The sequence below is a fragment of the Rhagoletis pomonella genome, unplaced genomic scaffold, assembly GCF_013731165.1.
Source record: "Rhagoletis pomonella isolate Grant_MI unplaced genomic scaffold, Rhpom_1.0 Rhpom_scaffold_00002, whole genome shotgun sequence".
Lineage (NCBI taxonomy): Eukaryota > Metazoa > Arthropoda > Insecta > Diptera > Tephritidae > Rhagoletis > Rhagoletis pomonella.
In genome coordinates this window covers 113,861,065-113,877,218 of record NW_023458556.1, presented here as the reverse complement: position 1 = coordinate 113,877,218, position 16,154 = coordinate 113,861,065, and the positions used below count along the sequence as shown (strand labels likewise).

The window sequence follows — 16,154 nt, the reverse complement described above, 5'->3', positions numbered from 1 at the left end:
CAAATTTAGATACTCCCATTAACTTCGGGAAATTAAAGTTGACAGACGAGGATGTAGCTAATGGCATTAACCAGCTTAAACTATCCACTAACACTGATGTAGATGGCCTCTCGGTTATTTTATTTAAGTTGTCCTTCACTAATTGCGCCTTTGAGGCACATTTTTAACATGTCTTTATCTGCCGGAGTTTTCCTCGATGACTGGAAATTGACTTTTATTACGCCAACTCTTAAAAGTGGTAATAAAAATTGTATTGAGAATTATAGGCCGATTTCTAAGCTTACCACTGTTTCAAAACTGTTTGAGTCCATAGTTAAAGATAAAATTTACTTTGCTGTTAAACATTTTTTATGTCCCAACCAACATGGGTTCATGCCGGGCAGATCTACGTTAACCAATTTAGCTGCTTTTACAGAGGACTGTTTGGAAACCTTTCAAAAGGGATTCCAAATTGACGCTATATATACTGATTTCTCTAAGGCTTTTGACATGGTGCCTCATCGAATATTGATAGCTAAACTTGAAGGCCTGGGCTTTCATTCAGAGTTTCTGAAGTGGATCACATCCTATCTGTATAACAGACGCTGTGTTGTTCGTTTTGATAATGTATCGTCTTATTCTTTTGTCTCCTCCTCTGGTGTTCCCCAGGGTAGTGTCTTAGGTCCGGTCTTGGTTAGAGTCCAGGCGTACTTTGTTATCGATGTGCTTTGTCTTTGATATAATTGTAGGCTCTATAGATTGCTCGCACCTCCTTATGAAAATTCGTTTTAATGTTCCCTCACGTATTCTTCGTTGTAATGAATTGTTTTTTGTGGGTGTTGTTAAAACTGTTTATGGTATGAATACTCCTTTAAGGAGGACTCTCTCCCAATTTAATGCTTATTCTTCATCTTTAGACTTCGATTTTTCTTACTCAAAGTTTACTTTTAAGAATTTACTCATAAGGCACTTGTCATAAGGGTTTCCCTTATTCTATGTATATATTTGTCATATAGTCTGTAAGCGTCCTGTTTGTTGATAATAATAATAATAATAATAAATAATAAATAATAAATAAATATACACACTCAAATGCATATATGTATATTAGGGTGATCCAAAATAACTAATCTAACGAATTTAAGGCCTTAGAAGGCCATATTTACTGAGAAGAAGACTCTCCCATTAGGAAAAATTTTAATTCCAATTTTAACAATTTTCAATATGGTGCTTAAGAAGCCTAAGCGCAATGTGTGTACCAAATTTGATCGAGATCGGTCAAGTAGTTTTTGAGATACGCATATATCATATAAGTAGGCGGTGCCACCACCATTTTCCTAAAATTTCTTGAAAACCCACTTCTTTGCTAAAGAGCGATTGTATGTCAATTTTTAATAAATATTGCTGAATTCCTTAGCCACACTGCTGGAAAAAATCTGAAAGTCCGGTACATACACAATATAAATTTATGGCCGCAATTTTTATGCGATTTCAATAAATGAGCTATCAGTTAATGTAGAAATAGATTAAGTTTTAGATAGTACTACATATTTTGAAATTGTGGAAATTATGTATGGCCAAATTTAAAAAATCAAGAGAAATATAGGTTTTTTTATTTTACCCGATAAAAAACCCCAACAAGCCAAGTCCTACAATAGACTATTATACACTATTTTAAAGGCTATATATCATCTACTCAGATCATATTCGATATTTGAAATCGAAAAAAAGTAGTCATTCAAAAACTCATAAATCTTCAAAATCGTATTTTCTGACCTAAATCGACAGGTCGCGACCTTTAAAAAATCTATAAAAATAGACAATAATATTTCTCATAAAAACGAACCAATAAGGGGGTAGGGTCCAGAAATTTCAAAAAAAAAGCATTTTCGATGGGCACCCAAATGTACATATATTGAAAAAAAAAACAAAAACTGAGTCGAAAATAACGATGGGGATTTTATAAACTTCGTGCTCACAAACTTAAAATTCTACTAGTGCAAGCTGAGCGATTGATAATTATGTTAATACATATGTATGCGTTATTTTGTATGTATAAAGTATTATGAATTCCTGGCACGATTTTTCGTGCAATGAAATCGACGCCAGCAGACGCAACGAGCGCGCGTTTTTACTCGACAGTAGCAGAACAAAGTGTGCAAATTAGCAGCGGATGACTGACTACCTCTATGCACAATATATTCATACATTTTTATGTCCACACCAGTGTTGCCGTTTTTTTCACATATGTATCAAATTGATTTAAGATTTAATTCGATTTTTTGCCGAATTTTCTAAAATGAAATAAATTACGCACACTTCCATTCTTTTACGAAATTTCGGAAGAAAATCTGTGAAGTAACGAAAATAATGCTGCTATGTGAAGAATATATTTCAGAATTTTTCCAGAATTTTCTTTATTTCTCGTACAGAAATTTCTTTACGAGTTCGTGTCAACCACTTCATACAATTTTCTTTGAAAATTCGTAGAAAAATCGTTACAGAAATGAGATACTCTTAACGATTTCCTTAAGATTTCGGGAACTTTGGTTTGCAGGGTATGTATTGATTTTTATATTTACAACGCTCAGTTAACAAAAGTTTAAACCAGCATGCCCCCATAGTTAAACTCTTGTGAAAGTAATTTTTTTTTTTTGGAACGAATTTATATTTTCAGGCGATACGAATTTCCATAGTTAACTATGTGACTCTGAATATAAATTCATAGATAAGCTCTTCTTGGTGGTTAAGTTAACAATGATTTAACTAAGCCCTGTGAATTCGGCCCTTAGCTACATAAACGTGCATTTAATAATACCAAGTAGTTTGCAAATTAAAAAAGTTTTCCGGCCTGTAGTAGTTAACTATAATGCAAAAAAATCAGCTTTTACATCCCGAGAAACACTTGTTTTAGCATTCAAAGGAAATTTACAACCATGCCGATGACTAATTTTCAACAATAACTTGACTGTACTAAAAATAACTTATAACTTCTAGATTCTCAGTTATATGTCGCTAAGGGAAAATTCAAACAAGCCGGAAATAGAAATGTTTCTTGAAGGCGGAATTTACAGACAAATACAAGTTTTCGAGAATTTTTTTTAATTTCATAGATAGCTCCCAATCCACCAGTTTGATTGAACAACATTGTAACCTTAATAGCAGGAAATAACAATTTGCTGAACTAAATGTAAAAGGTCAAAATTAGTTTAAATTAGTACTATTTTGATAGACTAAGAAACATTTTTTGCATGTATTATTTGTGGAAATGTAATCGTAGTAATAAGCATCGAACATGCGGAAACTTTGGCCCGTAGTTGTAGTCAGTACTTTTCTTAGAAACAGATCTGGGAAACAAAGGCCCGTGGTTATAGTCAAAATTAAGTCGACACTAATGTTAGTTAAACCTTTTTTGACAAGTATCCCATTGAAAATTATGTCCAAAAGCTGCAATTAACTTTAGAGTCGACCTAATTTTGACTATAACTATGGGCCTTTGTTTCCAAATCCGTGTCTAAGGATAGGAAAATACTGACTACATGTTAATAAGTTTGTTAAGAGGCCGAGTTTCTCTTCCATAGATCTGGATACAGTTTCCGATTTCTAATGGATACTTTAAAGGCTAAGGCAGTGGCAACACTGCTCCACACATGTGTGTTGGATGTACGTTAGGGTGGTCCAAAAAAATGCTTGTGAAAAAGGTAAAGTCCCAATACTCTCACCCCTAGGATTGTTCTACTTATATCAAAAAATATACCCATGTTTCTTTATTTCGAAATCAAAAAAATATTTAGAGGCCGCTTAAAGCGCTCAAAGTTTTCCATGTATTTTATATGAAAAGAAAAACAATTTTTGTAGAAATGGTATGAATTCTTGAAAACCAATGTTTTTCGATTGGAAAACTGTTTCCCTTAAGGATACTTCCTATAATAATGCAAATTTTTTTAAAATTTTTTTGGTAGAAATTTTTAAAATTTTTTTCCATATAAAGTAAATACATGGAAAACTTTGAGCGACGTCTAAATATTTTTCAAATTCTTTCGGTATAAAACAATCCGAGGGGGTGAGAGCGATGAAATTCCGACTTTACTTATTTCGGGCCACATCAATGTATACCTATACATATATGTATGTATACATATATAAAGACGCTTTTATAAGTACCCTGCAGCAATTCAGAGTCACCCTAGGCTAGCCCTCAGATACTCCCCATTGTTACCAGCACTAGTCCCTCATAATTCCCCTGCCAATGGTTTCAACCGCCGATTTTAGCATTGGCGTGTCGTTGGAAAAGGAACGGTCCAATCAACACTGACCGTAAGATAGTCCTGGACTAGTCCAATTTTGGAGATTTTTTTTTGTTGGAACACGATTACGTTCTGCACTTCACAGATGCTTTTTCATATTTCGGAAACACAAAAAAAAATATTTTATCATTTTACAACCATGTTGCTTCTGACGGCATTTGAACCCGGACCCTCCTGAAAGCTAACAAATAGTGGCAAGCATCTCTGCGCACTGAGCTACAGCCACGCATGCAAATGTGTGTTCAAATGTTCACTTTGCATCAAGGCCAGACCAAGCGATTGGGACATTTACAGGGTGTTGTTCTTTAATTGTTTTTATTGAATTGTAAGACAACACCACCCTGTCACTGCCAAACTGTACTTTTCGTCTATCTCTAGGCCGGTTCCTTGGGGACTGGTCGAAGGCTGACATTTTCGATGCAAGCAAATGTCCAATTCTGACCAATCAAATTTTAACCTGTGAAGTACTAGTCCTTATTGCTGCAGGGTATGTAAGTTTATATACACATATGTATGTATGTATGCAAATATGCATATAATTTGGGCGGGAACAAGTGATGAATTGGTTGAGGTAAACGAGTAATTGGCTACAAATATTGTAAGCTGTTGTATGAGTTTCTTGCATAAGATACTCTGCAGTAGCTACCCTCCAGTACTGCTGGAGTCAATTGCTACTTTTGAGCCGCTACTGCACCGACTCCAAGGTAAGTAGCTACTCTATTAACCCGTGGTAGTGCACACGGTAGTGCAGAGTCGAACCAGTCGTAAGCAGAACTTGCGTGATTTATGGGCGCCCTCTGTCGTAGTTTTTCGCTATTCTGCTTCCGCCTGGTTCGACTCTGCACTACCATGTGCACTACCGCGGGTTAATAGAGTAGCTGCTTACCTAAGAGTCGGTGCAGTAGCGGTTCAAAAGTAGCGATTGACTTCATCAGTACAGGAGGGGATTGGACTCAAATTGCAAATCACTTTATCGCGAAATTTATAAAGCCGATTTCAGTAATTAAAAAGATATAAATATACATACATATCGTCGTTTAAAGTACGAAACCTCATATGAGAGGTGCCAAATTTTTAAAGGAGCGAGAAAAACCTATCTTATTTCATCACGGTTCTGTGTTTTATCCCTAATTATCTCTACCGTTTATATTTAAACATCGATATTTAGGTATACATGGATTAGGCTTGATGTCAGGACCTTCCGGTGAGTAAATCTCATTTTTGGCACAAATGTTAGTTACGAGCCTTTGCAGAACTACGATACGCGGTTTGTACGGTTGCCAGACGTTCTGATTTTTTAGCTCTTGTACTGATTTTATTAATTTCTTCAATCAGTACGCTAATGCCCTGATTTTCCAAAATGTGTACTGATTTGTACTGAATTTTCAATTCAAACAAAATACTTTAGGATTTTCTTAAGCTTTTTACATAACGTTGGAACTTCCTTAAACCGTACTGTAAAAAGTAAAAAGAAAATAATTTAATTATAGTTGACATGTTTCAGATAATGTTTGATATGCCCAAGAAATTAATACAACAAAAAGATCAATCGTTTTATGGGCATCTTGCCGGGTCGTTACGTACAGTTGCGATAATATGATGGAGCTTAAATTATTTAAAAATAAGGCTGGCGTTTTTTTGTCGAGTGTTGTTAGTTATCTCGAAAATAACTTTCAGTTTAATAACAACAAATTTGAATATTCGAATGGCTTTTGCCTATAACTTACAATTCTTTTTTCACTATTTACTGACATTGTAAAAGAGTTTTGCTTACAAAACACAGAGTTAGAAACTCTTTTTAGCGAATTCTTAGTCTTTCAAAGTTTTAGCATAATTGAAAATATATATTTAAGCCATGAGAAATTATAGATAAAATATTTATATCAGAGATGCTCAACAAACTATATGAATCGACTTCGTTTTGTTTATGCGCAAAAATACCTTACCAAAATAATTTCGCTTCGTTTCAGAGCTAAATTAACGAAACAAAACTCAATCGTTAACGTTGAAACGAAATAAATCATCAATCGTTAACATCGAAACAAAATAAATCAACGAAGAGTTGTTGTTGTATGCCATTGCCAGCTCACTATAAACACCTAGCACCTAAATGCATGCTACAGCTTCAGCATTAACGATTGAATTTTTTTCGTTAATAAGCAAAATATAATTATTTTGATAGTTACCTAAACGATAAAAAACTGAATAGTTTCAAAAGAAACGATTGATTTTTTGGTAAACGCTAAAATTAACTTTACAATGCATCCTTGCTTTATATAGTGGTGTTTTTCCCCGGTTTGAAAAAATATGTATTTTTTTTTTTTCAATATTACACTCAAACGAAGCAATTGAGAGGATCTTAAGTATAAAGTTTGCTTCCGGGCGCAAAGAGAGAAACCCTTGTAATTATAGAATTCTTTGACTATTTAAACACGGAAGATGGAAATGATCTCATAATTGCTATTCACAAATGTCATAAATATAAAACAATTTATTGGCTTCTGTGTACACTAGAGTGGGTAAAAAAACATTGTTTTTGGAAATTCATAAACGCTACATCAAAATATTGTTATTTGTGATAAAAAAAGAGACTCGTGTTTTTTTTTTATTTCGAAAAAAAAGTTGTTTTAGAGGTTGAGCTGGTCGGTTTTTTAAAACGCTAATGTTCTCAATTTTTTTATTTTCGTGATATGTTAAAATGCAGATAAAAATGTGGTTTTTACATGTAATTACTCTGGTATTATTGGGAACATTCCCTTAATTACATACCTGTCTTATACAATTAGAATGGGCCTAATGCTAAATGAAACGTTAATACTGAACGATTTACGCATTGTCATGGGTTGGAACTTGTTACCAGTGGTTTCTGGGATTGCTAATTAGGAACCTGAAGTCAGTTTTCAAAATTCAAAATGGCGGATCCAAAATGGCGCCTAATACTTTTAAATATGATTGGATTTGTTCGAAACCAGGCACTCGGGAGTTTTTGGGGTCCCCAATTACGATTCTCAAGTAAATTTTTTTAAATTCAAAATGGCGGATCCAATATAGCGATCAAATTCTTAAAAAATTACTAATACTAAAACGTTGATACTTGTCACAACAATGCTGAGAGTATGCAAAAGACTTGTGCTCTTGTCGACTGTAGGAATGCAACTGATTTATTGATGAATGTTCATAAGTAAGATAACTTATGTGACATCCTTTTTCTTTTACAATAAAACAACTTAACGTATTATAATTCAGTGAACAGTGAAATCTTAAAGTACTATAGTCAGTAAAAAATCTAGTGAATATCCATATTTGCATATGGACATACATACCATATACTAGTTGAATGAAAACAACATAGATTAGTAGCATAAGTAGAATTCAGGAACTATGAACTTAAAAGATATGTATTAGGAAGTAGATGTGAGTTAATGCAAAGATATATTGAAAAATATAGTAGTAAATATGTAGGTAAGAAAATTTACTATTACATGAGCATCAGTAAGTATGAGTATGTCCATATCTTTGTACCGGCTTTACCACGCGTCCACTTCGCGTTCGGATGGTTGGCGAGCTGATACTTGGCGTTAGTTCGCCGCTCGATACTGCAGGTTCGTTTGAAAGCTCTTCTATTGGTTTACTGGAGGCTTGCTGGCTGTCAGTCTCGCGTGTCTCAGCGCTTGTCTCCGCATCGGGAATAGTAGCTCCAGTTTTGCGCAAGTGGTGATTGTTTCGGCGATAAATCGCTCCGCTTTCAGTTTGTACTATAACGGAACGGGGATATTGCGTTTCGGATATTACTTTTGCTGGTATCCATTCACGATGTCCCTTCTGTAGCAATACTTTTTCACCTGTTTTCAGCTTCGGTCTTTGACTAGCGCCCCGGTCTGCATATTGTTTTTGGCTGCAACGTAATCGAAAGAGTTCTTCCGGAACCTTTGGCACTACCTTTGGTATTAGTTGGGTTATGTCTGTCGGGATGGTTGATCTGGTGACACGACTAAATAAACGCTGAGCTGGTGATTTTAATTTAGCATTACGGTCGGTATTACGCAGCGTTAGAAGCCCTTTGTAAATGTCTGAGCCATCTAAGTCACATTTTCTTAGAAGGTTTTTTGCTGTTTGCACGTTTCTTTCAGCAAAACCATTCGACCTAGGATAATGCGGTGAAGAAAATCGATGTTTGAATCCCCATTCCTTTGAAAATTCCTTAAATTTATTTGCCGTGTACTGCGGGCCGCCATCACTTTCGAAGACTTCTGGAATGCCATGTGTTGAGAACCACTGTCGTAAGCAAATAATGACTTCCGTTGCTGTTGACGACTTCAGTTGTTTAAAATCAAAGAACCCTGAATACTGATCAGCTATTAACAAGTACTCGTAGCCTTTGTAGTGAAAAATATCCGAAGACACTATTTGAAATGGATATTGTGGTATTTGTTTAATAATGGTTGGCTCTTTCACATTCGCCTTTTGCGTTTGCTGGCATGCAGCGCATTTGTCTATAAAGTTCTTTATATCCGTAGATTGCCCATACCAGTATAAGGATTGTCGAGCTCTTTCTAAAGCCTTGGTTAAGCCTATGTGTCCGGAATGAATTTGTGGTAATATCTTTATAATAAGCGATTTCGGGACTATGATTTTGTTGCCTTTAAACAGACACCCACCGTCGAAAATGATTTCATCTTTAACAGTGGCATATTTTTTTATGGGTGCCGGTAATTTTTGACCGGTTTCTGGCCAACCGTTAAGAACGACAGTTTTAAGCATTTGTAGCTCCGAATCTTTTTCTGTTTCATCGACGAAAAGCTTATAGAGATGCTCATCCATGGAATTGGATATTGTGACGTTGACTTGATATTCTTCTTCTTCCTCAACCTCGTTTGGCTCGCAGTCGCGACTAAGTGTGTCAGCGATTGGTATCTTACAACCTTTTACGTAAATTACTTTCGGTGCATATTGAATTATGTCCCATAAGATTCTTTGTAGTCGTAAAGGTGCGTTATGCAAAGCTTTTTTGAAAATAGTTTCGAGTGGCTTATGGTCAGTTTCGATTACTAAGTCTTTACCATAAACATACTCATGGAATTTATTGCAGGCAAATCGAATCGCCATTGCTTCTTTTACAAGTTGTGGGTGATTCTGCTGTGACTTAGTAAAGGAACGCGTGGCGTATGCGACTGGCTGATCGTCTTGCATCAAACATGCCCCCATTGATTTACTACTAGCGTCAACAGATAATTTCACTGGCTTGTTAGCATGGTAATATGCGAGCACTGGTGTTGTTTTTAAGGCTTTTTTAATTGCATTAAAAGCTTTTTCCTGTTCAGGACCCCAGAACCAAGCATTGTCTTTGAGTAGTAAGCTTCTAAGGGGATCTGTAAGCTCAGACAAACTTTTAATAAATTTTCCGAGGTAATTTAACATACCTAATACGCGCTGCAACTCCTTGACGTTTTTTGGTGCTTTGAGACGCGTGATGGCATCAATTTTATCGCTGTCTGCTTTATATCCACTCTCAGTGAAGATGTGTCCTAAGAATTTCATGAATTTTTTGTTGTATTCACATTTATCGTTATTTAGCGTAAAACCAGATTTATGTAGACGATCGGTGACCGTTTTTGTGAGCCTTCGAAGTTCAGTTTCTGTTGGTGCATGCAGAAAAATGTCGTCCATTGCTACCTCGCAGTTTGGTATATTTTCTAACGTTCGACTCATTACTTCAGAAAACACTTCAGGTGCCGACGATATCCCAAATGGCAAGCGTAAATATCTAAAACGACCCCATGGCGTAGCGAATGTAAGATATTTTGATGTTCTGTCTGTCACTTTTAACTGCCAAAACCCCTTTTGGCAGTCAAGCTTTGTGAAATATTTGCTGCCCGCAATTCTGGATGCTATTTCTTCCACCGTTTTTAAAGGGAAGTGCCTGCGCTTAATATTTTTATTTAGCTCGGTTGGATCCATACAAATACGGATTTTAGTGCCCTTTTTTACAATCACCATTGGGCTGACGGAAGGTGTTGGTTCGCTTATTGGTTCGATTACTTTCAATTTTACCATATTGTTAAGTTCTTTTTTTACGTCATCGCGCAAAGAATATGGAATTCTCCTGGCCGGAATAATCTTAAACTTAGGATTCTCTATAAAATCAATGTCGTACTTAAAGTCTTTGCAACACCCTAAGGTCTGTGAGTTTTTGCTAACCACTTGTGTATGGTTGCTTTTTAATTCGTTAACACGTACAATGAAACCGAGTTGTTCACACCATTCGCGACCCAGTATAGGTTGAAGATTTTCGCGCACGATTTTAAACACGACACGTGCACTATTTTTCGGTGCTTTACAGTGTAATGTTGTTTCACCGATTACATTTATTGTTTGTTCATTATATGCAACAAGCCGCTTTGTGCCCGAGTTTACAATTTTAGCACTTAACCGTTTTGCTTCTTTTAATGGAAGCACATTACAATCTGCACCGGTATCTAGTTTAAGGTTCAACGTATGCGACCCAACTTTAACCATTGCATGCCATTTTCCGTAGCATTGTTTATTTTCCCTATAGGTGTGTATAACATTCACGTATTTAAAATCTCCACATTCGCTCTCCGTTTCATAGCTTTCCCTATCATCCATTTGTTGTAGTACGTGAACTCTCTTAGATTTCGCGCCTTTACCTTTTTTTACGTTTCTGTTACCATTCCTGTTCTTTTTTTCATTTCTGGCTTTGCACATTTTTTTTCAAAGTGACCTTTGTAGCCACACGCACGACACTCTTTTCCGAATGCCGGACAACAACGAAGCCCATGTTCCAAACCGCAACGACTGCACTGGAAGACTTTCTCGCGGTCTCCGCGAACATTTATTGCGTTGATGCTGGCTTCATTACTAAGCTCTGATATTTGTTTTCCCGCCCTCTCAGCAGCTCTGCAAATTTTTTTTGTTTTTTCTAATGTCAAATTTTCTTCGATCCACAACTTTTGTCGCGTGGCATCTGAACAAATACCTAGCACTATTTGGTCCATTATAAATTCATCCATATTTTCCCCGTAGGAGCAATGTCTTACTTGCTCTCTGAGTTTTTGTAGAAAATCTTCGAATGATTCATTCGGTTGCTGCTTGATGCGATGAAATTGGCATCTTTCGTACGTTTTATTTTTAGGCGGCGCAAAATGTTCGGTTAACTTTCTCTTAATGTGTTCTATATTTTTTAATTGTTCACTGCTTAAGCCCAAATTTTTTAAGACTTTGTTAGCATCTCTGCCTAACGATGCTCGCAAGTTTGCCACTTGCACTTCTGCCGTTTCCGCGTTTATTTTCGCGGCAATGAAATAGTTATTGTACTCATCTATCCAATCGGACCATTCGCTTGCCATGTCTATATCGTTGTTGACGAGCAACGGCTTTGGTGGTTTAATGCTAGCCATTTTATGAGTTCAACTTTCGTTACAGATTACTAGCGCGTAGATCACTTTTTTCTTAATCGCTCGATTTTTTAATTTTAATTTTAGTTTTTTTTTTTTTTTTTTTCTTGTCGGCTAAACCAAACTAAGTTTGTGCTAAGTCACCGGTTTTGTATGTGTTTTTTTTTTTTTTTTCTTCTTTGTGTATGTAACGGATAATTTCCAGACGTGAGTGCGATTTACAGCATTTCTGACACCATGTCACAACAATGCTGAGAGTATGCAAAAGACTTGTGCTCTTGTCGACTGTAGGAATGCAACTGATTTATTGATGAATGTTCATAAGTAAGATAACTTATGTGACAATACTGAACGTTTTAAGCATTATCAAGGGTTGAAACTCGTTACTAGTGTGTTCCTGGCGTTGCTAATTAAGAATCTGATCTCAGATTTTCAAAATTCAAAATGACGGATTCAATATGGCGATCAATAAAAAAAAATATTGGATTTGTTTGAAACTCTTAACCGCCATTTTGAATTTTGAAAATTTGACATCAGATCTTATGTATATGTCTATCAGCCGGTGACAGGTATGTAATTAAGGGAATGTTCTCCAATAATACCAGAGTAATTACATGTAAAAACCTAATTTTTAGCAGCATTTTAAAATATCACGAAAATAAAAAAAAAAGCTCTGCGTTTTTATAAAAAACCGACCAGCGCAACCTCTAAAAAAACTTTTTTTCCAAATAAAAAAATACGTGTCTCTGTTTTATAACAAATAACGAGAATTTGAGGTAGCGTTTATGAATTTCCAAAAAAAAAATTTTGAACCACTCTAGTGTACACTCATGTCAAAGTGAATAACACATTTATTTTTTATGAACTATATTTTATTTATATATCAAAATATTGTTAAAAACAAGTACTCTGGCGTTTTAAAGTATTATCTGTTACTTATATTCATAATTTTGCTTTGAATAAAAATGTACTGAAAAGTACTGATTTTTTAGCTTGAAGAAGTCTAACGTACTGATTTCGCGCATAAAAAATTTGGCAACCCTAGCGGTATGGTACTTTAAACGACGATATGTATGTATATTTTTGCTTAAAGGCCGGTACGCAGCTCTCAAGTAAACGGTCAAGAAAAAATTGCCATTATTTCGTGTGTGTGTCTAAGGAATTTTAACAACTGATACTTCACCAGCCTGTTGCCTCGCTCTTTCCTCAAGAAATAATGGAACGGGCATATATTTCTGTTGCAAGCATAGGCAACCCATTTCCTTTAAGTTTATTGGGAGCTTTGACAATTTTACCCTGAAATCATTTGATATTTTTTATTATTTTTTTTATGTATGTTACCACATAACTTTGGACCACGTAAACCGATTACTTTGATACTTTTTTAAAGGAAATGTGTTACCTCACAGGTGGTCCCATTCTAATTTGGTTTAAATCCGATCATTGGATCATGAAGAGATGAACGATAATCTTAAATTTGTATATGGGAATTGAAGTCGGTTTTGTTTTTTGCTTAAAAATTATTTGTTTATGTAAGCATTTGTTGAAAGTGCAGTCTCACATAGAAATGTAAAAGTAAAAGTCACTAGTATTTTTAATGCAATCTTGCCAACAGCAGTGTTTTCTGCATACACTTGCATCCAGAACTCTCTTGGCTTCCTTCGAGTATTTAATATTCAAAGTGCTGTCGTCACTGATGTCCGGAAGGTTTTCAAAAGCTTAATTTGTCATTCCAGTAGGTTTACTTTTCGGGTCACATGAAAACGGGTTTGTTATCCAGCTGTAGGCATCCTCAGAGTCAATGTTGGGAAAATATTCGACAATAGTTTTTTTCTAAACCTTCCAAGTTAACGCTGGTAATACGCGTTAAAGCTAAGAAAATAACTTTTACAGCCAATTTATCGAAAGCAATTTAAGTGAAAAATGATTTTAATTTTTGGATTTTTATATGGAAATGGACAGAAAATAAAAACTCATTTTCCATTTAAATTGCTGGTGAAACCGGCCGTTATCAATTTTCTTGGCGTTAACTTCGAAGTTACATACGTTTTTCTGATTCACTTTGTTTAATTGCTGGAAATTCTAAAATATACATGTCACCAATAAAAAAATCTCGACGTGCTAGAAAAAACCAAAGATGTATTTTAATTTCGCAGGCCTCTGTTATCTTCGCAGCGTCATCCAATACGGGTTTCAAATCTACCGACGGATCATACAGTGACTTCTCGTTTCTGCCTCTTGCTGCATCCTAGACATCGCTCCTTTCGTTTTTCCAACCACTGCAAATATCCGCACACTTGCTCCATTTCAAACCATTTTTCTCTACAAATTTGTCGATAGCTTTAAAAATTTCGTCGCTAGTGGTGTAAGTCCATGTACTTCGCGCATTAAAATTTCTTCTTCGATTTGCATTGCGACCTCACTAACACGAGAAGAATATTAAGTCCCTCTATGTCGGTACTTTCGTCAATTTGCAAACTAAAAAATTCACAAGCTTTCAAACTTTTTATAAGCTCGCTCTCGACTGCCTCAAAATACGTGTTGATTCGCGCTTTCACAGTGTGATTGTGAAGTTCTAAAGAATCAAGCTCTGAACACACCGAAAACAACATCAACACACGACACGATATTAAGGTTTTATCGACATAATCTAAACGCCTTGTCGACGGCGACATGATTTTTTTGAACGCGGCAGCGGCATCATGAATTTGTTTGAGATTGACATAAAAGAAGAGGAAGAATTTTATATGTCGCTAGAAAAATAGAAATGGATCCAATCTGGCCACAGCTACATTTTAGGCTAGTCGCAGTGTTGCCGTGTCGTCACCAAAATAATTATCTACATAAGAGTACGTGTTAAAATAATTTGACAGCTGTGGTCCGTAGCCCGTCGTTTCCAATGTGTTCCAAGCGTAAGTAACATATACACATGCGCGAAGCTGCTGCACTTGTTATGAGAGCAGCCCAGCACAAAATCCGAAAATTAATCCGAAAACGGGAAGTGGATGAAACGCGGACCAGGTCTACAAAAGTACCGAAAATGGTTGTGAAAAGGGTACGTTTTCGGCTATTTTTCTGAAAATTTTCTGATTCAATTTTTCGTTGGCAAAACGTACTGGGGAACCACGCTTAAGAGCGAAATACACCACACAAGCGGCTTGACAAACCAAGTGAAATATCACTTTGCTGCAAGCCATTTGTGTTGTGTATGTGGTTTGACGAGCCGCTGAAGGTAATTTTAATAAGAATCAAAATTTTTTGACTTTAGGGCCGCCATGTTGAAGTTTGATGAAACCGCTTGCGTTGTGTATCGAAAGTTTAAAGAATTTGCCCGCACCACTAGTATACTCTAGCAACTAGCGGCACCCCAGGCATACGCTCGCGGCACCCACTTTGGGAAAGACTGATCTATTGAATGAGAAATTGGCTGAACAGCGAACGAAAAGCACATTACTTTACATTTTACCAGATTTAGAGGCATACGATTTACATAGCACCAGTTAGCCATGCTCTTTATGTCTGCTTGTAGCAAAGGCTTTTCTTTAATTGATACGTACGATTTATAAACTTTCACATCATCTGCGTACATTAAAATTTTTGAAAATTTTATATCTGTAGAAATATCGTTTATAAAAAGCAAGAACAGAATCTAGCCTAGGTGGCTACCCTGCGGAACTCCTGAAGTAACATCAATGAAGCAGAAATAGTATTTTTAAACATTACCCTTTGTGATCTATCATAGAGGTATGAAGAGATACAACGTAAAAATTAGGTTGAAGACCAAGAAGATTAAGATTATAGATGAGCAGCGAGTGACATACTTGGTCAAATGCTTTACTGAGGTCGGTATATATAACCTCCACATTTTTGTTTTCACTAAACGCTTTTGAGGTATAGGTTGTGATCTCAAGTAATTTGTTTAAAACAATCAAAAGTAATAAATAAAAGAAATTTAAATAAAAAATTAGAATAAAGCAAAAATAAATAAACTTATGGTTTTAAAAAATTAAATTAAATTCAAATGAAATTTTTTTCTTTTCCTAATTAATTAAAAAGGAAAAACGACGAAGTCGAAGATAAATACGAAGAAGACTATATTCGAAGACGAATACGAAGACAGCAACTAAAACGAACACGAAGGTAAGTGCGAAAACTAATACGAAAACGAATACGTCTAAAGTGTAAACCTTTGCAAGGATCTCTACATAAACCTCAAATTAAGCGTTCCAGATCACTGTGGTATATTCCAGGCAGAAATAGCTGGCATTAAGGAATCAGTCGATTGGCTGCTTAATTCTCAATTGCGCGACATTGACAAGGAAAACAAACATCTATGTTGATAGCCAAGCGGTAATCAAGGTACTCGAAGGGGGGGATTCGCCCGTCCCTGGGATTTTTAAGGGGCCTGAAATATCATAAGAAGTGCTAAAAGTGCTAATTGATCACAAAATAA

General features: G+C 35.8%; 1 protein-coding gene across 1 annotated transcript; it reads right to left on the bottom strand.

Moving 5' to 3' along the window:
* Positions 1-7,775: 7,775 nt before the first annotated feature.
* On the bottom strand, positions 7,776-10,913 carry LOC118757139 (uncharacterized protein K02A2.6-like). The gene has a single exon (XM_036491881.1). It carries the CDS (start codon positions 10,911-10,913, stop codon positions 7,776-7,778), a length of 3,138 nt encoding a protein of 1,045 aa, XP_036347774.1.
* Between the last annotated feature and the right edge of the window lie 5,241 nt (positions 10,914-16,154).

What these genes read in the sequence shown, in the direction of transcription:
- LOC118757139 (XM_036491881.1), bottom strand. Translation starts at nt 10,913, where the DNA reads ATGGATGATAGGGAAAGCTATGAAACGGAGAGCGAATGTGGAGATTTT.